Source organism: Phallusia mammillata, chromosome 6, assembly GCF_965637545.1.
Source record: "Phallusia mammillata chromosome 6, kaPhaMamm4.hap1.1, whole genome shotgun sequence".
In the NCBI taxonomy this organism is placed as follows: Eukaryota; Metazoa; Chordata; class Ascidiacea; order Phlebobranchia; family Ascidiidae; genus Phallusia; species Phallusia mammillata.
The window spans coordinates 10278819-10303867 of NC_137257.1; the positions used below are offsets into that span (position 1 = coordinate 10278819).

A 25049-nucleotide genomic window follows, 5' to 3' on the forward strand; every position below is an offset into this window, starting at 1 on the left:
AGGTAACCAAAAATACTGATCGAATTTGGGCATTAAGCAAACGCGACGAGATGAAATAAGTAACGTTGAGATCGTTTTGTCTCTCATGCCATCCATAATACGGTGGCAAAGGTTATCATGTGAGAATGTTAATGAAACTTTGCAAAGTTTGATTAATTTTGGCGAAAGTATTTTAAGTAGAAAAAAACAGGTGTCTGCAAATGCATTGACTTGCTCGCGGATAAAACTGATTGTTCTATTCAGTAAGAACTGCTAATCGCATTGGACTTGAAATTAACGATAAAAAAGCAAAAGAGTCGAAGTCAAATCGGTGATGACGACATCTCCATAGGTGGAGTTGGCTCGCTTTACTTGGTGAGCTGCAAGTCGGTTCCAATCTGTCAAAACACAATATTTTAAGCACATTTTGGGTTCATACATTACGTAGACATTAAGTCGTAACAATTTCAAGTAATGCAGCACAATGAGACTATAACGCAGGTTTGACAGATGTGGGTATAAATTGCTGATTGGTCAATCAGATAAAAATCAATTACCACCAAGCAAAAACCCTAGTGCCCACCAAACATAGCCTACCAGAAAAATCATTGCATCCTTGTCGGGAATAAGAGAACGCATTATCGGTATGTATTCCTCCAATACAATGCAGGGAAGGGTCAGCATCGCTTTCCAATCTACGGTAAAGTTTGTATGACGACATTTTAAGAACTCTGTTGTAATTAGTGTTTTACATTCCATACGAACCGAATGCCTGGACATATCGGATAAGGATATCCGTAACTGCCGTATTTCCTGAATTGAATGAAGCCAGGAACAATATCCGATTCGTAGTAATCAATGCTTCCTTTGATAAAAGTAACCGGGACAGACAAACTGGGAAGGTCTCCGTATAGCTTAGATTCAGTATCATCTGAGTGACAAGGTTTTCAGAGATTCTTATTTGAAAAACGAAAAAATAATAATAACCACGGACACTTACCAAAACATATGGGCATACCCTTCAGAACCAATCTCCAGTCGTAACTATCAGGGTGAGCTGTATATTTGCTAAATTACCAAAGTTTTGTTGTTCGCATAAATCTAGTCATTGATCATTATTTTAAACAAATTGATTGAAGTTACCGTTGAAAGACTATGAACCCAACTAACGTGGCCAGTTATTTCAGCTTTAATCTGTGTTCGGCTGTTTGTTCGGAAAATGTTGGTATATTGAGTATTGGTGGAAGATACTATTCCCCATTTCTAAAAAAGTCCAAATATTTTTGTAACTTTTTCATAGACCACAGATAAAGAATTGGGCATTTTAGTTGCCACCAAACAAAATGTAAAAAAACGCGAAGGTCTACCTACTTTGGAATTGTAGACAGTGAAGAAAATTTTGCAATATTTGCCATCGCACTGAGCTCCAAACCGTATGACATAACTACGGTAGGATGTTAATGAACTTTGCCTAAAAACTGGGTTGTTGGCAAAATTCCCCCAATTAACCTGTAAAAAAGCAAGTAAAGTTAGAAATTTAAACAAGCTCAAACTTTTGCGATTCACAGTTTTAGAAGATATGAAAAGCAAAGTGCAAACAAATTGTCATTCAAACTGCCTGATAAGGTAAAACCATAAACATTGATGACAAACGTACCTTTATATTGACATCGCCCACCACGTTTGGCAATGGAATCCACACCAGAGTGGCTGCAAAAGTTGAGTTTTTTTGCATGGCTACTTCGATCGGCTTACTACCCGAAACACTGCAAGAAAGTCGATAAATTTGTGTAAATTTCTGTTGCAAATCACAAAAGAACATTGTGCGAATCAAGATCTCATATTCACTCACTTGTAGTATCCTGCTTTGGTTATAGTTATCGTCTTTTGTGTCTTTTTGAATTGAATTGTCATCTGTGAAAACTTAAGATTGTGTTACATTGTAAACTTAAAATTGACACTTTAAAAATCTACACACTTTGTCATCGTGTGTGACTTGCACTGGAGCGATCGGGTTACGTCGATTCCACGAAGTACGCCACACATTCGCCCAATCATTTTTTTGCACACATCCTATTACTTTCTCGGCCATATCTAAACAATTTATTACAATATGAAGATAAAACTGAAATGAATAAACAGTGATCTAGACCTTGCGGGCTATGTCGAGTCATCGGGAAATACTGCGTGAACAAAGTCTGAAGATTCGATCCATAATTTTGCAGAAAGCCGTTTGTTGTGTGATATTTGAAGAATGCGTTGCTCGAAATTGCTGGTAAAGCAAGATCATTTGGAACGTGCCATATCATCATGTCGGACGCCTGTACACCGACAGCTTTAAAACTGGTAAAACTTAATCCTTTAGAATCGACATTTTTGTCTAATTGATTATACTCAATAAGAGACAAGTTGTTCTATAACTAAAAATTTAAACACTTTTAATAAACTCACATTTAAAGCGTAAAAAGCTTTGTTTTTGTAATCTTCCCCCGTTACATCCTGCAGTTTGCCAAACGATTTCATGTTGAACCAGTTGTCAAACGCTATAAATCGTATGATCTTATGAGTATAAACTTGTCAGAAATACAAAAGACAAATTTTAAGTCCCAACCTGAAGCCGATGAAGATGTCTTTGACCACATGTCGCTAGAATCACAGGTCCCACTTAAATCGTCTTCGTGTATTGAAGCCACCAACGTCCAACCACCACCATCAGACAACATGTCGCAGTATACCTGAAATTAAATAGTTAAACATGAAAAGACAACTTAGTTGGTTTAAATGTGTTGCATCACCTGAATTGCGGATGTGTAATCATTGGGTTTAATGGTTAGAAGGCCTGAAAAGTTGTAGCCCTGGCGCAAAGCATCTTTGCAATCTTTAAATGTTGGTTTGGCGCAAGTGTTGGGTTTTAAAGTTCGTTGAGCTGTTTTATATAAAGCAATGGTTTAAAATAGAAAAACTTGAATATCACACTCTACATTTACCTCCGACATCTGTCATAGGTTTTCGTTCTGGTCTGGATGTTTTTATCTAACAATACACAATATGTCTTTATCTTCTCTAGTCAAGTTATACATGCATTTGTCAAGCTTCCTACATACATTTTGAATTCCGAATCCAAGGCTGATCGCAACGGCAAGAACCGTCAGCAGTAAAATGATGAGGATTTGTGCAAAACTGCCTGTCTCGCCTCGACAGTTCTTTCGAGAGTCTAATGAATAGAAAATAATAAGAAAGACAATTTACAAAATATAGTTTTAGCAAATATACCTTTATGTTCTTCGCCTCTTGCATCAGTTTCCATATTTTAGTGATTTGATAAGCGCCTTGGTACACATGAAATATCTTTTCCGCCCAAACCCGTTACAATTTTTTGTTACGCACCCCAATCGAACAAAAGCGCACTGATATGAGGACCTTAATCTTGGCAGTTTTATTCCGATTAAGTCACGAATAATCTTTTTTAGTATTATTGCGCTTCTTTCAGCTGCATGCATTTGCGCAACATGCAACATGCTTGTTGTGACAAGCAATTTCCTTTTGCAAACAACGATGGAAGAATTTTGTATGTCGTCTTAGGTGGATATAAGTTTCAGTATAAAAAATAACTTTTATTTTGATGTACGAAATTCAATGACGTTTGTCTGCCTGGCTAATAAATGACCATTTTGCGACTTTTCAAGCATTTCAGTTCAGAAGTGTTTTTTCATGACTATTTCATGACTATTTTAACAAACAGCAACTTTAACTTCGAAGATTAGTGACCCCTGCTGTGCACTTATAGTTTCGATTGAATCATGACAATACATAATGACTTGCAATATAGTTCAGTTTCCGATGGAAAATTGCGACGCGCTGACAATGTTGGCCGACCCACCAACAAAATTTCGGTTCCTGCATAGAAAATTACATAGCCATCTCTGCAGTATCTGTACTTGAGTTTTTGTTGATCAAAAACCGTTTGTCAGTTTGTTTACAACACCGCAGGGTACCCTACACGCCAACAATCAAATTTTATCGTAAGAATTGCATTTTACAACTTTTATTTGATAGTTTCAGAATTTCTCGCACTAACTTAAGCAGAATGGATATTTTTAAGATTTTTCAAAAAAATATTGCTTATCATCAACAACAAACGTTTAGATTTTTGAATTTTTGTTTTGTTTGGATCCCAGTTTGGTAACTTTTGACAACTTGCGACTTTGTGAAACAAAACGTATTGAAATCTAAATATAAATTACGTGACGCTATTCCATTGCACAACCATGTGCACAAGTTTTAAATTTGGAAATAGCACGATTTCGCTCCTCGCCCTGTTTATTGCATCATCCTTTGCACATGATTGCATCAGATTACTGCATCATGTTTATTCATGCCATTTCGTTTGTATATTATTATTAAATTTTGCATTTTCTTTTACTAATTTTATTTCCGAAAATGGACATTAAACGAATTGGGGGCATACACAAAAATCCGATCTTATTATAAGTCCTTGAGCTTGGTTGCATTAAAACCGTCCCTCATTAAGACATTGTCAAATTCGAAATCGTACAAAATAGAGTTCCGTTTATGAAATACCGTCTCCAAAGCATTTGAAAACAATGCATATGATTTTTGCAGTACCTAAGGTATATTGTAGTGAGACACGTCGATTGGAAATAGCGTTTTGACAGTTTGTTTTGCAGATAGAAAAATATTCTTTTACCCCAGATAGATACGACTGAATTGGGATAATGGAAAATAAATAATTTTACAAGCATACAGCTTAAACCCAATATTACTGCAATAAAGACCCAAGATGATGCTGGTGTAGCGATTGCAATGATAATTTGTGCAAACTTTGCAACAGTTGTTTATCGAAATAGCTCGGTTCGACTCGCTAGCTCAAACTTGCGAGGAAATTAAAATGTGTAAGAACTAAACTCAACTGAATTGCAAAATCATATTTTAACTTTGCAATATTTCCTTTCGTAGTTAATAAGTATGTAGATGGGACTTTGGAATCTGGTGTTTACGAGTTTTTAATCGTATGTTTTGTCCTGTGCAGTGATTGTGACGCCTTTTTCGGGAATATATAAAACCGCACTGGTTTATTTCAGACCTTTATTTTTTTGCGTCGCATTGTTTTTTTTTAAATTAATAAACAAACGAACCGAAGTGCAAGACAACTATGATGAGTTTCCAGGACACTATGATGAGTTTCCAGGTTAAGGACGATGGTACCTACAATATGTAGTGGCGCGATTATCACCTTGAGACTCATTAGCGAATATTTACTTACACCTCTGTTGCACTCGCAAGAACTACAATGGTAACTTGATTTATTTTCGAATTAAATTTACATTTGATTAAACAAAGCTGCATGAAAACGCAAGGACACATATTGTAAATGTGAAAGATGTTACCTTTGTGATAAATTACTCACAAGAAAACCGGAGCTGCAAAGTATTTGAGCGAGGGCTACACTGTTGAATTTTATTGTTTAGTTTTAGGGCATCAGATTAAGGGAATTCTCTAATAGGAATTATGGACATACAAAAATATACAAACGCTTATTGTGTAGTTGGTATAAGGGTTTTCAAATTAACACTTCAAATTGAAAAGCTATGAAGTATTTTTAGACAAAGACTGAATTCGACTGCGTAAATCATATATGAGGTGGCATGTTTATGTGTCAACTTTACAACGTATAGAATACACTCATGATAAAATGTTCCAGTGTTTCGAATATCAAATCAATTTTTGTCCCAGCCATTTAACGATAGAAGAAAAGAAGAGTCAAATCCAAATCGGTGACATGTTTTCCTGACGGTGAAGTTGCCCGCTTAATATGATGAGCTGGAAGCATATCCCAGGCTGAGAAACAAAATTAATAAGTACTCAAGACAACGTATAGTTGAAAAATGTACACAGCAACGTCCACGGAGCTTTTAGAAAAGAAGATTCCCTTATATAGTATCTGCGAGTGCCTTACCAACAAAAAATGCTTTGTTGCATTTTATAGTTTAATCTGAAGTACCAAAAATATAAGCTAAATCTACTTGGTTCTCGACACAAACTTAAAGTTTATTACAGTAGTATTTGTTTCAGAGTTGTTTTCTGGTCTTTGAATTTGGGGTAACCTACTTTAAAGTGTCATTTAAATGCGACCTCAATTTTATTCCACAAACTCAAGCAGTTAAAACAATACACTGCTTCATAAAACGAAGAATGCAAATACTAGGTCTATTCATGCTGGAATTTCCTACCTATGAAAACACGCTTTAGATTCACTTCCTTGAATATCTATTATGTAAAATGTTCTACCGCACGGTATGTACAAGTTATTGTGATACGGTATGTATAAGAGGTTTTAAAACTATTTGAATCATTCAATTGCTTTGGAAAAAAACAAGAAAAAGGTTAAGTACAGTCAAGTCAATACCCACAAGCGAAATCCGTAAATTCCCGTAAAGAGGAGCGTATTGCACCGCTTCCAATTCCCCCAACACAAAACAACGCGGGATCTGCTTCATTTCCTAATCTACAAATAACAAAACAAACAATTTTCTAAGTGTTCATTTTCCCAAGTGCTTTGTGATAGCCTTGGGCGACTTTTTTCCAAACAGTCTACCAGTTATTGTTTACTCAACCTAAAGCTAAATTAACAATAAAATTTACATACATGTGCTTTATTCAAAATATTATAACTAAATGTTATTTCGTCTTGGCATTGTATAAGTTACAAACTATTTTTTGTAATTGCCTCTTTATTGTTTTGATCATAGTTTAATTGCTCATTAGCAAAAATCAGCGGAACATGCAAAAAAACTCCTAAGCAACTGAAAACACTTTTCAAAACATTTTAAAACAAACTTACTTAAAATGTCTTTAACAGATCATCAGTGAGTTTACTTTAAAATATTTGTTATACATTTGATACCGTGAACTACGTTGGTTTGTACTTCTGATTAGAGTAGGCTATACAACTTTTTAGTAAACATACAACCTGATTCCAGGACATATGGAGTACGGAATTCCAAAGGCGTCATATTTTCTCAGTTCGATAAAACCAGGAGTTACATCCGATCCATTGTATTCCATACTTCCCTTGACAAAAATAACAGGAACAGAAAGGCTGCTTGGGTGATCTTTGTATTGGCTATCCTGAACCTTGTCTGAAAAAATATCTTTTTAACAACACAGCCACTTATGTTTTATTGCAAAGTGAGCTTACCAACGCATTTTAATATGTCATCCGGAATTTCTGAATAGTAGTCTTGACTGCAAAGAAAAATTACCATGCTTTAAGATTTGTATGGAATAAAGACTGACTTTTTCATACGTAACGAGTTGCATGTAAAAGTATATTTCACAACCAGTTCCATGTAAAAGTATAAGATTTATAAAAAAATATAAAAAGATTCGGAATAAAGATTTAAGCTTCAGGACTTGCATGGAATAAAAAGTGACTTGAAAAATTCGGTACCGTTTGATTTCCATGTACCCTATCAACATTGCCCTATCTAGGTCGGGTATGTCCATTGAGATGACAGTTTCCTTTATTCTGTTGACATACATCGATGGAATTCCATGTACCTCCCAATCACCTCCCCATTTCTGCATGATAAAATAGATGTGCTCATGTCTAGAACCAGATCCTCATTAAAACAAACTTATTAATTCCATTTGAATAACAAACTGACAAAAAAGTGATTTAAAAATTCTTATGTAATCGTCTTCAGTAAATGTTGTAAAAACGCACAAACGGTATACTTACTACATAGTTAATAAAACGGAAGAGAACCTTGCAAACATTATCGTTGCAGCCAGTCGAGTAACTTATGGCATAATTCGACGCACCACTGGAATAACTCTCACAACTGGACATACCAAATGATCCTAGTGAGACCTATAATATACATAAAAATACTATTATCTAAACGCTTATAAATAAAGTGTGTTCCTCCTTGGGACTTGGGTTTGTTTAACTGCTATGGCACTAGCGGTGCTCAAACTAAAACATGAAGTAATTTATTTTTATTATTGAAACATGTTTATATGCAGGATCCAGACAAAATCAAATTTGCACATTGGTTTATATTTCAAACCAAGATTTACTGTTGTATAATTTTCAATTGGTTATGAAAAAGCGATGCATTTTTCACTTTTACGCCCTACGGTTACCTCGAGTCGCATGTTGGAATAACTGTTTGGCTTTGGAATCCAAATTAATGCCATTGTAGCTTCAGACGATTTTTCTATTGCAACCTCAATTGGTTTGTCCTCACTGATACTAAAATATTTGTGACGATCTTAGTTCACTTCGATGACATTAAGCTAGTAATTTAAACAGCATAAAATAACAAAACTTAAAGCAGGGGAATTTTACCTGTAGTTTCCCGTATGATTAATATCTATTCCCGTTTGCTCGTCGTAGTATAAAGTCATCTGTCAACAACAACAAAATATGGTGCTGTCTTCTTAGCATGTTTTACTTAAATCACCTTAGGTGCACCAGGCACATTCTTGAACTTGAAATTTAACGTAACTTTTAGTCACACAGAAGGATTAGTTTAAACTAAGAACATTTTTTGGCAAATCGGTTTTATCTAGCTGCTTTGATTCTTTTATATTGGTGACATTTTTAATTTATTTTGCAGTGCTTTGTTATGTGGCTTGACTTGGAAAGCCATATACTATAAGATGACAAAGATTTACGATACCTCTATTTTGGGTTTGTTTTTAGCTTAGACATCTGCTTACTTTGTCAAGTTTTCTTTCCGTGGTAGAATTTAAACGGTCATTTCCCCAAATTTCTTTTACATCTGTTTGTACACACTTAATCACTGCTTGAGTTATACCTAAAATCAAATGACCAAAATTAGAAATCAAATTATTTATTCTAACATTTTACGCTGTTAACCTTTGGGTATAATCCGGGTTAAGGAAAAGTATTGCGTAAACAAAGCGTCCAGATTTGATCCATATTTCTGAAGAAATCCGTTTGTGGTGTGATATTTGAAGAATGCATGATCAGCAATTAAAGGCAATCCCAAGTCGTTGGGCACGTGCCATATCATTAAATCTGAAGCCTAAGAAAAACGATTTTCTGTTTCATAGTAATGGTAGTTTAAGACTGGGCCAAAGGCAGTTATTACGCAAAATATAAAGTTATAGAATATCCAAACCAAAGATGCCGACATTTAGCCACAGTCAGAACACAAACATTAGTGAGTATAATTAAGTGAGTACTTACATTAAGTGAGTATAATGCATCGTTTTTATAATCGTCCATTGCCGCATTTTCAAGTTTTCCAAATGGTTTTCGGTTAACCCAGGCTCCAGAATCTGTAAAAGCCATAGAATGTGTTAATCACAAAACAGTTTTATAACAGACATCAATACACACCCGGCAACCATCTTTCACAACCATTAGTATATACATCATCCTCGTTAATTGAAGCCACCAGCGTCCAGCCACCTCCTCCTGTGGACATGTCGCAATACACCTGCTTTAAAACACTAAGCTTATAAGGAGGTTTAGAATATTATTCAAAAACAGATCACAGAACTTGAAATGCATGGACATTGACGTCTGGTTTCAAAATATAAAGTCCGGAAGTGTTGTAACCTTGACTTAAAGCATCTTTGCAATCTTTGAACATTGGTCCTGAACACGACTCCGATTTCAATAATAGTTGAGCTGCATATAGATTTTTTTACAAAAATTGCAAATTTAAGTAAATGTCAAGTTACTCACCTAAAATAAACACGGTTATCCTCTTTAAAGTTTTCATCATGCTGCTTGGTACAAAAAAGAATAATAAATATATATATATATATATATCGGCGTATTTGACTTTGGTGTTTCTGCAAAACCCAACAACGACAATGACCTGCAGCAACCAACGTATGTTTCTCGCTGTACTTTTTTTAATTCGTTTCCGGCACGATAGTTCTCCGACGTGCAAAAACGTGACAGCAGTTATTTTGATTTTGCGCAAAATCGTTTAAAACCGATTTGAAAAGAGGCTGCACTTGCGGTGCAGTGCTAGTTGAACAATTATCGTTTATTCTGTGATAAAATTTTTGCTTGCTAAAAAATGAACCAGAAACTCATTGCAAAACATATGTAAAATAGGTGGCAAATGCGCCACCTTGCGGCGGCAAGTGTGCTATCTGGCGGTAGACTGTGTATACCTCTCTGTTAGCACCTGTTGTGCCTACTAAACTCGCAATATCAACTAAATGCTGGTTAGCCTAAGGCCCTGTGAAGCCCTTACTCTTGCTGCAAGTAACGAACGTTATAGTCACGATTCGATCGTATACATGTAACACTTTTCAACATTCGACACAGTTGTTTCTAACAGTGGTTGCCTCTTAATCATATTGTGAATTATCTTCACTTGTATGAGTGTGACCTAACAAAGCTATTATAAAATCCATTGTAACGTCATACGCGCAGTTGGACGCCAAGTGGCCTGGATTGGCATACATTGTTTATTGAGATGTGTGACGAGCATCAATGCGTTACGCACAAAATAGCGCACATTGCTATTCACAGTTTTGTCTGAAATTGCAAGACTTAATACTAAAACAGCCGGTCAAAATTTCTTGAGGGGGGGGGGGGCCATGGCACCTTGTCCCCCCCAATCCGGCTATTGGCAAATACCAATGGAGGAACGTTCACGAGAAAAGACTGCATTCGCCTGTCACATGGGCCTTTTTGAGTTCAACGTCATGCCGATGGGCTCATGTAACTCTGCGGCTAGTTTTCAGAGATTAATGCGAATTGTACTGCAGGGCATTGAATGGCAAGTTGCGCTTGCATATCTAGATGACATCATTATTTACGCCAGGAGCTTCGATGAACATATGCGTCGTCTGGAGGATGTTCTACTAAGGTTGATCAAAGCTGGGTTAACCCTCAAGCCGTCGAAATGTGACCTCTTTAAAGATGAAGTGCGATTCCTCGGTCACATTGTCTCAAAGCAAGGTATTTTATGTGATCCCGATAAGGTTCGGGCTGTCAAAGAATGGCCGATCCCGAGGAGTGTCAAACATGTGCGTCAATTTGTAGGCTTAACATCCTACTATCGCAAGTTTGTAAAAGGCTATGCATCTATTGCCGCTCCCTTACATAAATGAACTGAAAAAGGCTGCAGTTTTATATGGACTGATCAATGTCAACAAGCGTTTTCATCATTAAAACTAGCGCTTACCACAGCTCCTGTGCTGCGTTATCCAGATTTTACAAAGCGGTTTGTGTTAGATACCGATGCCTCCGATAATGCTGTTGGTTGTGTTCTTGGACAGGTGATCAATGGAAGGGAGCACGTGGTAGCATACGGAAGTCGAACTCTGAGTAAAGCGGAAAGACATTACTCCACTACCCGTAAAGAGCTATTAGCAGTAATTTTTGCGACCAAACTTTTTCGTTGTTACTTGTTGGGCAAAAACTTCCTTCTTCGAACAGATCACTCGTCGTTACGATGGCTCTGGCGATCTCGCGAATTGTACGGTCAGTGCGCACGTTGGGTAGAACACTTGGCCGCCTACCACTTTGAAATGTCTCACAGACCGGGAGCCAAACATTCGAATGCCGACGCATTGAGCCGTGTTCCTGAAGATGATGGGTTTCCGTATATGGTGAAGCACAGACGGAGGTATTTTCAGTCGATTTAAGAGATGTATCCGGGTATAATTTATCTACGATTGTAGAAGCCCAACACACCGATCAACATCTGAAACCGGTGTTATCTTGGGTTCAACGAGGTATTAGGCCATCGTTTCGTAATGTTAAGCATCTATCCGCCGAGTCCAGGCATTTCTGGAGTGTTTTTAGCAAGTTAACATGTCGTGATAATGTGCTGTTTGTTAACGATGACTGTGTTACTCAGGCTTCTGAAGAAGTAACCAAACTCGTCGTACTCATCTCCATGCGGGAAAACGTGTTGGCCGCTTGCCATGTCTTGGCTCTTTGTGGAAAAAATATCTGAACGTTTCTACTGGTTTCAGTGGAGGAAGGACACCGAGGCACACTGTCGGAGGTGCAACATGTGCAATATGAATAAGAAACCCAGCACGACCATACGAGCACATCTGGTACCTTCACAAGAAGTGCGACCAATGCAACGAATCGAGATCGATGTTTTGGGACCATTGCCTCTGACCATGTCTGGGTATCAGTATGTTTTAGTTTCCTGTGACTTGTTTACCAAGTATGTTCGAGCATGGCCGATGCGACACCAGAGTGCTCATGAAACTGCGGGTAGTTTGTTCCACAGGTGCATTACGGTCCATGGCGTCCCGGAGATTATTCACTCTGACCGTGGCGGGAACTTTGAAAGCGAATTGTTTACAGAACTGGTGCGGTTGATGGGGTGCGCTAAAAGCCGCACGGCAGCTTACCACCCAGCTGGGAACGGTGGCGTCGAAAGAAATAACCGTACAATCATTTCGATGCTTCGCAACTATGTACAGCGCGATTCCAAGAGGTGGGACGAGGCGATATCGGCAGTCGTAGCTTCATACAATGCCAGTCGCCACGAAAGTACTGGTTTATCCCCTCATTTTCTGTTAACAGGTCACCAACTACGCTTACCGGCAGACCTTATATCGTCACGACAGACAAGAGCTACCCAGCCATTCGTGCATTTGGAAGCATTGCGATCCCGATTATTGCTTGCGGAGGAGGTCGCGCGCAAAACATTAGAAGTACAGAGACAACAAATGGAGGAACGATACAATAAGGAAATCTATGGAGCACCATTACGAGAGGGTGATATCGTCCTTTTGGAAAACACGGTGGTGGCAAAAGATGGTAATCGTAAGTTTTTGCAACCTTACAAAGGCCCCTTTAAAATTATAGCAACACAAGGCACCGTGAATTATGAGATTCAGGACGAAAAAGGTGCGATTCAAACGGTGCATTATAACAGATTGAAGAAGGTCGACATGAAGTACGACAGACAAGGAGAGGGTGGCGAAGAAAACCCCACAGTCACTTTTGGGTCCCAACTGCCAATGACAACAGTGCTATGCAAAGAGCGACGGGGCGTGGAGAAGTTGAAGACGATCCTGCTGAAAGCGAACCGATTGAAGACGGAAACCATGAAGACAGCGGCAAGAAAAATACTGCGCCCGTCGATGATGATACCGGATTGGGCTCTGACATACATAATGTGGCTGAACGATTGGAAGATCTGCGACCGAGGCGAAATCTGCGACAAACTGTATTTTATCCCAATGTCGAGTCCTAACGGTGTAGGACGTGAACTGAGAGGGGGGGTGTAATGTGCGCGTACACACATTGTTATTTTCATTGTTTTCTTGCACAACATTTCTTTGTCTTATCTATGCACTGTTAATAGTTAATTTTGTTGAATTATTTACACAGTTCTGTTTCCTATGATTTTTTTACACTATTTGTTTATATGTAAGTTGTTTATACACTGTAAACCAATTTGGGTAAAAATAACCCAAAAACGTTGGGTATCTTGGTGGGGAAACCCAAATTGTTTTTGGGTAGTTTAAACCCAAAATTGATTGGGTAAAATACAGTTTTACCCTATTGAATTACCCAACAATGTTTGGGTATAATTCGAATTTACCTAATTATCTGTGGTTATTATTTTGGGTTTTTACACATTTTGCCCAAAATTGATCGAACGTTTTTTTACACAAAAATCATACGGATTTCATGTTTTATTGTTAGAAGAAACACACTTTTTTCCCAAACATGCTACAGAAGAAAAACATAACGAAAAAACTAATTACACCAACAACACAATTATTCATACATTGACAAGTCTAGAATATCAAAATGATACTTGCAAAAATTGTAAAACTTTATCAACATGCAGATTGCAGACAGTATTCATAGTAAAGTACACAGTACAATGACAATAAGGCTGTGATGCCTTTGATGATACCATTCACTCTCAGTAGCCTACAGGGTTTTGCTCAGAAAACAAGGTTATTTTTTAAGCGAAAGAAATATCTCCATGTGCAACCAAGATGGGTAGCTGACGATCCCCCAATGTTTCTCTCGAACCTTGTTGTGTTTGCCTGAATATTTAAATATTACCAGCAAACAAACAATAGCAACATAGTAAATTACCAAATCTAGACAAATACATAGGAACACTATACACGGACTTGAAAAGTAGTTTAATCACAAACATTACTGCCAAGGTACTGGTGTATATAGAATACATCGTTCAGACGTTTCGACAATCTCTGGCACTGATCATGACAACAGAGATTGTCGAAACGTCTGAACGATGTATTCTATATACACCACTACCTTGGCAGTAATGTTTGTGATTAGACAAATACAAACCATAATATGCTATCCCATACGCAAGATTTAACAAAACATAGGGCTATTAAAAAATCTCTTTTCAACCATAAACGTCATTAATAATTAATATGAAACTTACTTCCAAGTATCAATCTCTTTCTGTGGGACGTCCAAGTCACCAAGAACAGTTTCGACAAAATCGGTCAAACCTTTAATTCCTCCATCAACTTTCGCACTACTTTCTACTTTCAACAGCAGTACAGCACCAATCTCTCTAGTCTCTATAGGGCTAGTTTAGGCACTTTCACGCAGGAACGGGCAAAACAGCAAAGCCCAAGGGACTAAGGGAGTTAAGATTCCCGCACTTTTTGTTTGGCAGTTGAGCGCAGGCGGTCAGCCAAGCATGACGCAATTTTAAGCCCAGTTGGCAGGCGATTTAGCGTGGGATTTTTTTGTTTGTTTTTATTATTTTTATATTCGATCTTTCGAAAAATTTTCGATTGGTATCATTTTCCATTAACCGGTCGTAATTTAGATTAAACCAAGTTGAAAGTGTTTGCAAGTTTTAAACACGTAAGTGCTTGGAAAAACAGTTCAATTTGAAAAAAACACAAACATTAAAAGAAAAGAGTTAGTTCAGTTAAAAAAACCCTCAATATTGTGCCTACAGTACCAACACCAACATTTTCCCCAATCAACCCAATTTTTTGGGGTAGAGTATCCATGCCATTTTACCCAAACGATTTTGGGTAAAGAATTTTTTACCCAATAAAGTAGGGTAAATACGTTTGGGTAACTTAAATTTGGGTATAAACCATTGGGCAACAAACACAGTTTACCCAAAATATTTGGGTATATTGCTGCTGTACCCAAAGTTCTCTCGCTCGAGTTCTCAGGGGACAGGGTGCCATGGCCCCCCCCTCAAGAAATTTTGACCGGCTGTTTCGTCACACATCTCAATAAACAATGAATGCCAATCCAGGCCACTTGGCGTCCAACTGCGCGTATGACGTTACAATGGATTTTATAATAACTTTGTTACGTCACACTCATACAAGTGAAGATAATTCACAATATGATTAAGAGGCAACCACTGTTAGAAACAACTGTGTCGAGTGTTGAAAAGTGTTACATGTATACGATCGAATCGTGACTATAACGTTCGTTACTTGCAGCAAGAGTAAGGGCTTCACAGGGCCTTAGGCTAACCAGCATTTAGTTGATATTGCGAGTTTAGTAGGCACAACAGGTGCTAACAGAGAGGTCTACACAGTCTACCGCAAGGTGGCGGACTTGCCGCCGCAAGGTGGCGCACTTGTCACCACAAGGTGGCGCAATATATTTTATGCTGTTTAAAGTTTAGCCATACGGATATATTCGAGTATTATAAAATTTGAACCTTTAGTACTTTTTTGCGTTGTGTTTCCTTTTAGCAAGCGCTCTGACAAACTTATTCTCCAGAACGGAGTTTGTAACATGGTTTCAACACCTTGAAGCTTCAAGAAAATTTAAATTTATTTTTAAACTGTGATTGATAGTATGTGTCGACTTTGTGGATTTGTATGCAAGGGTTCTTGCTGTTCAATAAAGTGACAAAAGCACAGCGGTTATGTTCTCTTCTAAGAACTCATAGCTACCGTTTTTAAACAACAGACAGTAGGGTATTTCATTTTGAACTTAATTTTTGGGTAAAAAAGTATAGGGTATGTAAACAAAGTCTCCATATGGTGCAAGGAGAAACCTTCATTTGTCACCAATGGCGCAACAAAAACATCTTGTTCATGTGTCCTGTGTTTTCATAGATGTGGTCTCGTTGTGAAGGTGCAAGTATTAAAACGACCGTGGTGCTGTATGTACACCCACCTTATTTAAGCAATAGTTATTTAAATATTTGTATTCGGTTATGTCTTGTCACCACCCAACAGAACCGCTTGGTTCAGTTTCTTCTCTTTAACTTGTTTACTATAGTGTGTTTGTGAAGGGCTTCTGGAAATTGTTACGCTTTAAGTGCGGCCTGGTTATTAATAAGCGCCACTTTGATGGAAGTGTGTGATATTTGATCAGACAGTTTGTAGCGCTGTTTCCAGTTAATTAAATAGCATTTTGAGAAATAACGCACAGCGACACATTGGCACTACACAAGCACCAAGGCGGAAATAGCTGCGTGACGTTAAAAGACTATGGAGCGCAACACAGCGAGGGTCACAACTGTAAGATCACTGATAAACGTACTACAGCTGTGGTGCACAATCAATAAATATGTAACGAAAGCTCTAATGAGAGTGAGTAATGGTCAAATACTAAATGCTTAATGAAGCCTTAATTCTTAACCCCTAATTTGACAAACAGTTTGCAGGCACAAGGTGCCATTGCGGATGATTTTGCGTCAACGCATGTATCAACAAAAGTGTTCAAAACTTTAAGTACAACCTAACGTCTTAGGTCCACAATGCGTGTATACCAGTGGTTCTTAACCTTTTTTCTGTTGTTACCCACAAAATGTTTTGATGGATATCAATCACCCCTTTTAGAAAAACATCACCTAATATAGCTTACTGGACTATACCGTCAATTGTATACGAAACAGATATTTACGAGAGACTCTAGTTCAGTGGTTCTTAACCTTTTTGGTGTGGTTTCCCACTAAAGTCAATCATCAAGTTCAAATTTCCCCCCTGTTATTTTTATGCTGATATTTTGTGTCCTACATTAACAATTAAGATGAACATAAATTCATAACTGGGATCAGCCCTGAAGCTTCGGTATAGCGCCTTCAATGGGCCTGGCGTACTGTGATCTACATTAACAAAACAGTATTCTTCGATTGAAATAATTTTGAAGCAATTTGGTCGGGACGTTACAGGTACACTGCAATCTAATTAAGTTTGAATTGTGCTTTCGTGAGGAAGTAAATTTGTGTGAAATATTGGAGAGTCTCATGTGCTTGCATTAGTCATTTACTCCATCACAATCAACAGAGGAAAGGCATTCATTCGTGAACAACAACACAGTCATTGATACTTTTAGTAATGTCTGTGACGTAACAATCAAATTTCTGATTTTCTGCGTCTTGTAGAACTAGGTGATATTAATCTTACATGTTGTTGTGGAAAAAAATTGGATTAAATTAACTTTTAATGGTTAATTCAAGGCCGGATTCGACCCGCTGGCCCGAGTTTGGTGACCCCCGACTCACATAATTTCCCTCTGAAAACATTAAATTTCCCACTGGTGGGAAATTTCCCAGCGGTTAAGAACCAGTAGAGTACACATGGAACAACAAACCCAACTTCAAATTACCCACTTGAAATCCTCAAATTCCCCACTAGTGGGTAATTACCCACCGGTTAAGAACCACTGCTCTAGTTCTAGTTTTATGACATCACAAATAGCATGGGTATGAGTGAAACATATTGAGACTTTTAGAGTAAAAGCACATGACAACGTTTGCCATCGAAGTTCTTTTTTGTTTTGAAAATGTGGCAGGACGCCGAGAAATCTATTAAGATTGACATTTTATTGAATTATTTTGAATAAATTTTACCCTCATTACAAAATGTTTGCTGGTTACAATAATGATTATCAAGAATCTAAAGATTACTATAACAGAAAATCTATGTTACCCCTTTTAAAATGCCAAATTACCCCTTTGGGGATAATTACCCACAGGTTAAGAACCACTGGTGTATACACACGCATACGGCACGATAGTGCCTACAGAAAGATACGTAAAATCATTCCCTGTCATATGTACATTTTTGTCATGTCTACAAACGTACTTAGCTGCGGTGTAACCAAACCGATTTTTGTCATTCTTCTGGATCAAACTGAACCACTACTGAAGTATGTGGTTTTCCGCGAGCCAAAACATGGGTCAGTTAGCGTTAGATCGCCTACGAAAACCAAAGTTGTTTTAAGGTCCATTGTGTTGGCGCGCCTAAGCCGAATAAATCTTATCGTTAAAAATACCCTAGCTCATTTTTTTCCAAACTGAACTAACGACATAACGCGTTACGGTTTGTTTCGGGTGCATGATGCTTAAGTGTTAACGCAACGCGCCGGCTTAGCGCCTCTAAACTAATCTGGCTTCGTGTTACGAGTGCATTGTATGTTGTTATAAAACACAGCAGATTAGGACGTTCTATTCGCTGTGTGGATGGATATGTTGCTAACAGTGTAAAACACAACAATTTCTGGTAGCTGTGTGCAATAAATTGTTTATTGTTGACATGAATTGTATGATGTTGGTTCACTGACGCAGTCGTTGCAAATCAATACATGTATATATACTGGCATAGCTTAGACGAAGGTATGATGCAACACGAAAAACTAACGGCGTTTAAAACAAGCTAGCAATTTTACCTGCAATTTTGTAGTAAACGTCAGTACATCTTTTACTTTCTGGTACAGGTCAACAATTAACAGATATGTCCATGTAAATGGCAAAGTAGTATATAGCAATGCTAAATTGGATCTTTACACACGAAAACTGAATTGCGTTAAAGTAACTGATGCGCCATGTAGAGTTTGTTTAGCAGTATTGAGTGAAGGTGATTTTTTTTCAACATAAAACGATGTGTGAAGGTAAGATATAGCGCCCTCGAAGTATAAAATAATCCTGCACAAATGTATGACTTTATGTTTACTTAGAGCAGCTCATTTTTGTTTGTGTTTTTAAGAACAGCCTTTAGGTTGTAAGCAGATATTACAAAAACATTTATCTATTGATAACCATTTGTCTGGTCAAAAATGAAGCCGAACACACTGCTGTGGTGGATACATCGCAAGAATGCAAGATACTTGATAAAAATATTCGGACTTTTCAACATATTACTGCTGTTTGCTGCTTGGAGATTTTTGTACAGAGGTGTTGATCAAGATAACGTATTGTATTGTTTTTCAACCTTTTTTGCTTTTCGAATGATAAACGGCCTAAAAAGTTTTTTTTAAACAACCCTGGGTATACGGCACATGGAATCAATCTTAGAATCAACAACTTTTAAACGTATGGAGTTCACACGTTCACAATTAATTACTTGAAACTTGGAAAAGCTACTAACACCAGAACTCACAGGCGCGGCTTAAGTCAGCAAACTGCTGAGTCAGCAATTATTGCCATAGCAAAAAGCTTATGCTCCGTTGTGTCACCTTTTGAAAATGAGAAAGTAGCAGGCCTGACCTATGAGTTCTTTTAGCTCTACCTTGAAACTTAGTGTTGTTTCAGTTGAAGGAAACGTATCAAATTATAACGTCAACAAAGTTGAAAGAGCTGTAGCGAATGCTGAAGCCAGCAAGGAAACTACTGATAACTCTCAGAAATTTCGTGAAGACTCTGGTCAGGTGCTGTAATTTCTTTTACGATTTTGTTTAATATCAGGACCTAACATTACTGTTTAACTGCAACATACCTGTTTGTGTTAATTATTATTAAACAAATGTGTTTTTTCTGAGACATAACATGCACATGGTAATATTGGTGTTTCAATACGTATGAATGTTCGTGAACAAACAAATGTGACGAGGCAGCAGTTTTTGTGTGGCTTTCAATCAGTGGTAGCTCTTGTAAAGGTATTGCAGATAACTGCAGCACCCCCTATTTGAATTTTACATGGACATAATATTTAAATTACAAATACAGTTTATCTATTTTGAATCGCATAATGTATAAACTCTATTTTAATACTTCAATTGCCATCTACTAGTTTAAACGGGGTACTGCGCCCAAAAAAAAACGCAAGTTGAGTTGGACAATCAAGATTATGAAAGAAACAAAGAAAGAGCATGCGGAAAAAAAGGAATGGCACTGTCGATGCCGCAGTGCCAAGTTAAACACATAACGCGCGCATTTTACAGAAGATCTTGATTTAAATGAATCAAGTCTGAACTGTATTAAAACGGTTATAGTGAGCAAAAATTTGTTTAACTTCATTGTTTTCGGATCAGGTGCTGAAATAGCATCCCTGCTGATTTGAGCCACGAGCAGCCACTGTTCACATTTCTACTACAATTTAAACTTTCACCAAAACAGTTTAGTTGAATTGTAGTTGTATGAAAGATATGGTCGATTTCATGGATCGACCATATCTTTTATGGGCTTGGTCTTTAGTTTTTAAATATAAAATATTTTGAAAATCTTTTACGTTACATATTTACAAATCCAGATCAATCGAAGTCCATTGGAACAAAAACTGCAAATAAGGAAAAAGAAGCTTGAAGAGCTGCGACAATACAATAAGGAAAATATAAAGGTATGGATTTTAGTTTTTGTAAATAAAGTTGTTTTAAGAATCTTTTAGACGTGATTTTGGCCATGCAAGTTACATTCAATACTTGTGTACATCGAAATCTCATTAAAACCAGTTTTTTGGTTAGTTTATGACTACAATTTGGTTTTTAGTTCTAAACTTGTGCCTTCTATTAACACAGAACGAAAAGCATCGGCTGCCTAAAGTGATTGGTCTTGGGATTAAAAAGTGCGGATCAACTGGCGTAATCACGTTTTTAAGTCACCATCCATTGGTTCGAATCCCACCAGGACATGAAACATTTTTTTTCGCTGACAAGTTTCACCAAGGCTTAGATGCTTACAAGTAAATTGTTGTTAATCATTTTTCTCAAAAACTATTTATTTTTTGGAAACCCCAGTTCTGATGTTATTGGGCACACAAAATCACTATTTAATCGTTATTAAGCGCATGGCCATAGTTATATCACCTATAATGACTAAATAAGCATGGTTCGTTTTAACATTTTATTTAAATTGCTTGGGTTATGTGGTATTGATTGCATAAAGTCTGTAAATGCAGCTATGTCGCCATTTATAGTGTGGCAAAACATTTCATACTCTTTGAGTTAAAGTATTCATCAATGCACAATAACCATGTATCTCATGACGATTACGTTATCATTGTCAGAGGCATGCTTCCTCCTACCAATGAGCGTCAATTAGCAATGGAAAAGACACCAATCTATTTTGGATTTCCACCAGAAAATATGCCCCAATTAATAAAATCGTCCATTCCCGATGTGAAACTACTGGTAATCGTGTGCGATCCCACTGCAAGGGCATTTTCCGACTTTATCCATGAGGTTTGACTTGTCTCAGATTAACCTTTTGGTTTCTCATTTATGTTATGGGTCAAAGTAAGCGTTTTTTTGTGATATTGTTCCCAATATTGTTTCCCGACTGAAACAGGACATTTAATTTCGCCGCACCTGCTTGTAGATGGGTAAAACCAACTACCTGGTTTTGGTAGGACTTAACAGCCTTCAAAAAATCCTCTAGAGAGCGCTAATGATATTTAAAGAAGATTTATAATTGCAATAATCGTCAAGGGGCAGGAACTTGGCGGTATGGTGCTGCTCAACTGAATCATATACCGACATAAAAAACGGGATTTCCTCGGGAGCTTTCTAAAGTCAAACCCCCCCAAGGTCGTTAAGGTGACTTGGCCAAAGAGCAACAATATACCCGTTTTCACAACCCTCTTCTGCATATGATTTAGCGCTTGCAGTCATTATCTTGGAATGTGAATTTAATGCGGTCTTGCGTACTATTGTATTTTTGCGTACTCAACAAAGCCGAATACTCATATGGTGGTATCACAACCCCTAAACCGATTTAACCCACCCTAACAAGCATCTGCATATAGCCCAGTTCAAAGGTATGTCGTGGGTATAGAAAATGGCTTGAAAGCAAAATTTTTCCACCTTGTGCTATGCCTCTTAAAAATGCAGCGGATACGGAATATGTTAATATTTTTGTGTGTAACATGTAAGACTGGCGTGGCGCGTTTGCGGTGTACAAATGCAATATTATAGGACTGGGCAATCATTCATGCATTGATGCAGACAATTATATAGTATATTGCAAGTTTGTCACATGAACCTAACCACTAAAGTTACTACCAATAGAAAAAATATGAAATTGTTTTAATAATATTTCCACTTAGTTACACATTTACAATTTGTAAGCGCTTACTTGTTTAACAATTTATTTCAACTAACTTTAAGTATTAACTCCATACAATTAAAATTTTACAGCGAGTGAAGTACAAAATCGCCAACGAGAAGATGGTGGCAAAATACGAAACTTTCGAGCAGTATGTGGATGCTTTTCTGCCAACGCTCCAAGACAAGATAAAGAGTTGGATGACCTCTTCAACCCACATCTCTGACCTTCGAAAAAACTTTGTTGACTTACCGCGAGGTAATGCAGCGATGACTCTTCTTACCAACGGAATCTACTCTGCTCATATCAAAAGCTGGCAGTCGTTGTTTAACGAATCAAGCTTGAAAATAATTGACGGTGATAGATTCATCGAAGATCCTGGAACAGTAATTGAGGAACTTCAAGACTTTCTTGGTCTGCCAAAAGTTCTACTGAAGGAAGACTTTGTTCGACGACCCAGTGACGGGCATTTCTGTTACCGACATTTCGCTGTCGAAGATCTGCAGATTAGCAATAAAGAAGTAGATGTAAAAGAACTGAAGTGCTTGGGAAAGCATAAGGGTCGCACCAGAAAAGGAAATTACACCGCTAGTGCTGAAACGATGGAAAGACTGAGAGCGTTTTTTCGCCCGTTCAATCAACAATTCTATGAAGATGTTGGAATGAATTTTAACTGGAAGTGATGCTATTGAAATAGGTAGCTTAAAATGTTTCTTTTCTGTAACGAAAACAAATGATAAAAACTGTTGTTGTTTTTTCGGCTACAGTAACCACTTGTGATTGCACAATTCTTCAAAGGGACTTAATATAATCAAAGAGCTCTTTGCTACCTCGCAAAGTGTAGTCGTAAAGTTATTTATATCTCAGTACAATAAGAAATGTCATTTTTGCCACACATCTCTCAAAAACACTTTTACTAGTGTCAGCATGCATTCTATCGTTTTATACTTTTTGCAACTGGTGAAGTCATTTTGTTCTGATTTTGTAACGCACATTTATGCATTTTTGTCGTTTTTGTATGAATTACCTTGTATTAGATTTTTCTTGCCTGGAAAAGTGTTGTATGGTAACATACTCACTGCAATTCCTCATTTTTGTGACTGATATTTCTGCAAAGTTACCCCAATCAATACTAAATAAGTATATGGAACTTTCGGTTGTCGTTTTTTTGCCTGGAAGACTTTGTAGAGTTATGGTGAATAACCTTTTATTTTGACTTCTCGGCTACAGATGATGCACAACCCACCGTTGCAATTTGTTTAATTTTGACATTATTTGTGTAATGAGAATGGCATTATTTGTGTAATCAGAACGGCTTGGATAAATTTGATTTTGAAACAAATTTCGTTTACAAATTTGATTTCAAAACAAAGTTTGTTACAAATTCTATTTCAAGCAAATTTCGTTTACAAATTTGATTTCAAGTTAATTTCATTTGCAAATTTGAATTCACAACAAAATTTGTTTACAAAATTGATATGACATATGACAATTAGGGTCGTTTAGGGCAGGGGTGTCAAACTCGTGGGATTCGGGGCCACATTGCAGTTTGGAAATTATGCCGAGGGCCGCATGTGATTTTTAAACTAGTTTTATACACCTAAACAACCTTTTCGCTACTACTGCCGCATCGCAGATCCTTATTTAACCCACAGCCGCCGATTACCTGCTAGTTGTTATTTAAAAATTGCAGATGTAAAGGAATTAGGTTTATATCACATATATACCAACTAGTGTCGCCCCAAAAGCCCAGATTAAATTCCAACTTGATGCACAGAGTGAGCTACTCCGTGTGAAGATCAGTTTTAATTGTTTATTACGTCTTAATCATTATTGTGACGCTTGTGGTTCCCGTTTTTTTTTCAGTACTGCAAAATCTGCTTAGAGGAGTTTTGAAAATCAAAATTTTTGGCAAAAGAGTTTTAATTGCGTCACTGCCGCCAATACATACATTTTAATGAACATGTTCGCGTCCGCCCAAATATCTGACAAAATAATACAATTGTTGTTGAGTGTTCGTGGGCCGCAGTGGAGGGCTTTGTGGCCGCATGCGGCCCGCGGGTCGCGAGTTTGACAGCCCTGTTTCAGGGTTTGGTTTACATAAATTTGAAATATATCCCTACTAATGGTGTAGGTCACAAATTTGATTTCAAAATCAGCTAAAAACTCCACGTATGGCACCTATACTGTTTGTTTCTTATTTGCAATAAATCACATAAAAAATGACTCCCCAAACTTTTTTCGCGAGCCACATCATCGTAAATCGACACGTAGATGCAGCCAATCGGCACTTAAGGAGGTATTTGGCGTGCCAAAGCCATTCCAGTCAAAGTCAATTTTCTCGTGATATTTGAGGCGTGGGGAAGTGGAATCATCCAGAAGCTACAAGGTAAATCAGAATTCTGTGTTTCATGTATGCTACACAATAGGAAATAACATGATAGTATATAGCTTATGTTGGTATTTTATTCAAGGTGGAAAGGTGGTACCTGCATTGCATACTAATTTGTTATGAATTGCATATTAGTTACGATGTACATTTTAACATATACATGTTCATACACTTAAATAAAGCACCAAAAGAATGTTACTGATATCGTAATGTTTTATTAGTCTCAAATGCAATATGAAAACGTTTTGCCAATAAATTACGTTTTTACAAACACAAATAATTGCACATTGAAACAGTACCATATAACATCTAAAATAACTAGCTTTCTATTGTTGTGCTGGTATTAAAAAACGAACTTAACCAGCAACTGTTTATGCCTGCGAGAACAATTCACTTCACAAGACCATTGCAACAGAACGTGCTTTAGGCATTGTGAT

The 25049-nt window shown here is 37.3% G+C and overlaps 2 protein-coding genes, 1 long non-coding RNA gene and 2 pseudogenes across 3 annotated transcripts; 2 read left to right on the forward strand and 3 right to left on the reverse strand.

The window, feature by feature from the left end:
• Window positions 1-273: 273 nt before the first annotated feature.
• On the reverse strand, window positions 274-2702 carry LOC145234239 (uncharacterized; annotated as a pseudogene).
• Window positions 2703-8882: 6180 nt separating this feature from the next.
• Window positions 8883-9461, reverse strand: LOC145234240 (intelectin-2 pseudogene; annotated as a pseudogene).
• A 2949-nt stretch (window positions 9462-12410) lies between these two features.
• On the forward strand, window positions 12411-13369 carry LOC145231976 (uncharacterized). The gene is made up of 2 exons (XM_080096452.1): window positions 12411-12793; window positions 12906-13369. The coding sequence occupies exons 1-2, from the start codon at window positions 12725-12727 to the stop codon at window positions 13224-13226; spliced, it is 390 nt and encodes a 129-aa protein (XP_079952578.1). The 5' UTR covers window positions 12411-12724; the 3' UTR covers window positions 13227-13369.
• Window positions 13370-13656: 287 nt separating this feature from the next.
• Window positions 13657-14688, reverse strand: LOC145233736 (uncharacterized). Its single transcript, XR_013861172.1, has 2 exons — window positions 14409-14688; window positions 13657-14034 (listed from the first exon to the last, which is right to left on the reverse strand). It is a non-coding gene; the product is annotated as an uncharacterized LOC145233736 (long non-coding RNA).
• A 4268-nt stretch (window positions 14689-18956) lies between these two features.
• Window positions 18957-23272, forward strand: LOC145233173 (heparan sulfate glucosamine 3-O-sulfotransferase 2-like). Its single transcript, XM_080097845.1, has 6 exons — window positions 18957-19136; window positions 19494-19609; window positions 20431-20517; window positions 20696-20859; window positions 21184-21358; window positions 22313-23272. Exons 1-6 carry the CDS (start codon window positions 19019-19021, stop codon window positions 22901-22903), a joined length of 1251 nt encoding a protein of 416 aa, XP_079953971.1. The 5' UTR covers window positions 18957-19018; the 3' UTR covers window positions 22904-23272.
• The last annotated feature ends 1777 nt before the right edge of the window (window positions 23273-25049 follow it).

What these genes read in the sequence shown, in the direction of transcription:
- LOC145231976 (XM_080096452.1), top strand. Translation starts at nt 12,725, where the DNA reads ATGGAGCACCATTACGAGAGGGTGATATCGTCCTTTTGGAAAACACGG. An exon ending in GGTGGCAAAAGATGGTAATC is followed by an intron (nt 12,794 to 12,905) that starts GTAAGTTTTTGC and finishes GCATTATAACAG; the next exon opens with ATTGAAGAAGGTCGACATGA.
- LOC145233173 (XM_080097845.1), top strand. Translation starts at nt 19,019, where the DNA reads ATGAAGCCGAACACACTGCTGTGGTGGATACATCGCAAGAATGCAAGA. An exon ending in TTGGAGATTTTTGTACAGAG is followed by an intron (nt 19,137 to 19,493) that starts GTGTTGATCAAG and finishes GTGTTGTTTCAG; the next exon opens with TTGAAGGAAACGTATCAAAT. An exon ending in TTCGTGAAGACTCTGGTCAG is followed by an intron (nt 19,610 to 20,430) that starts GTGCTGTAATTT and finishes TTACAAATCCAG; the next exon opens with ATCAATCGAAGTCCATTGGA.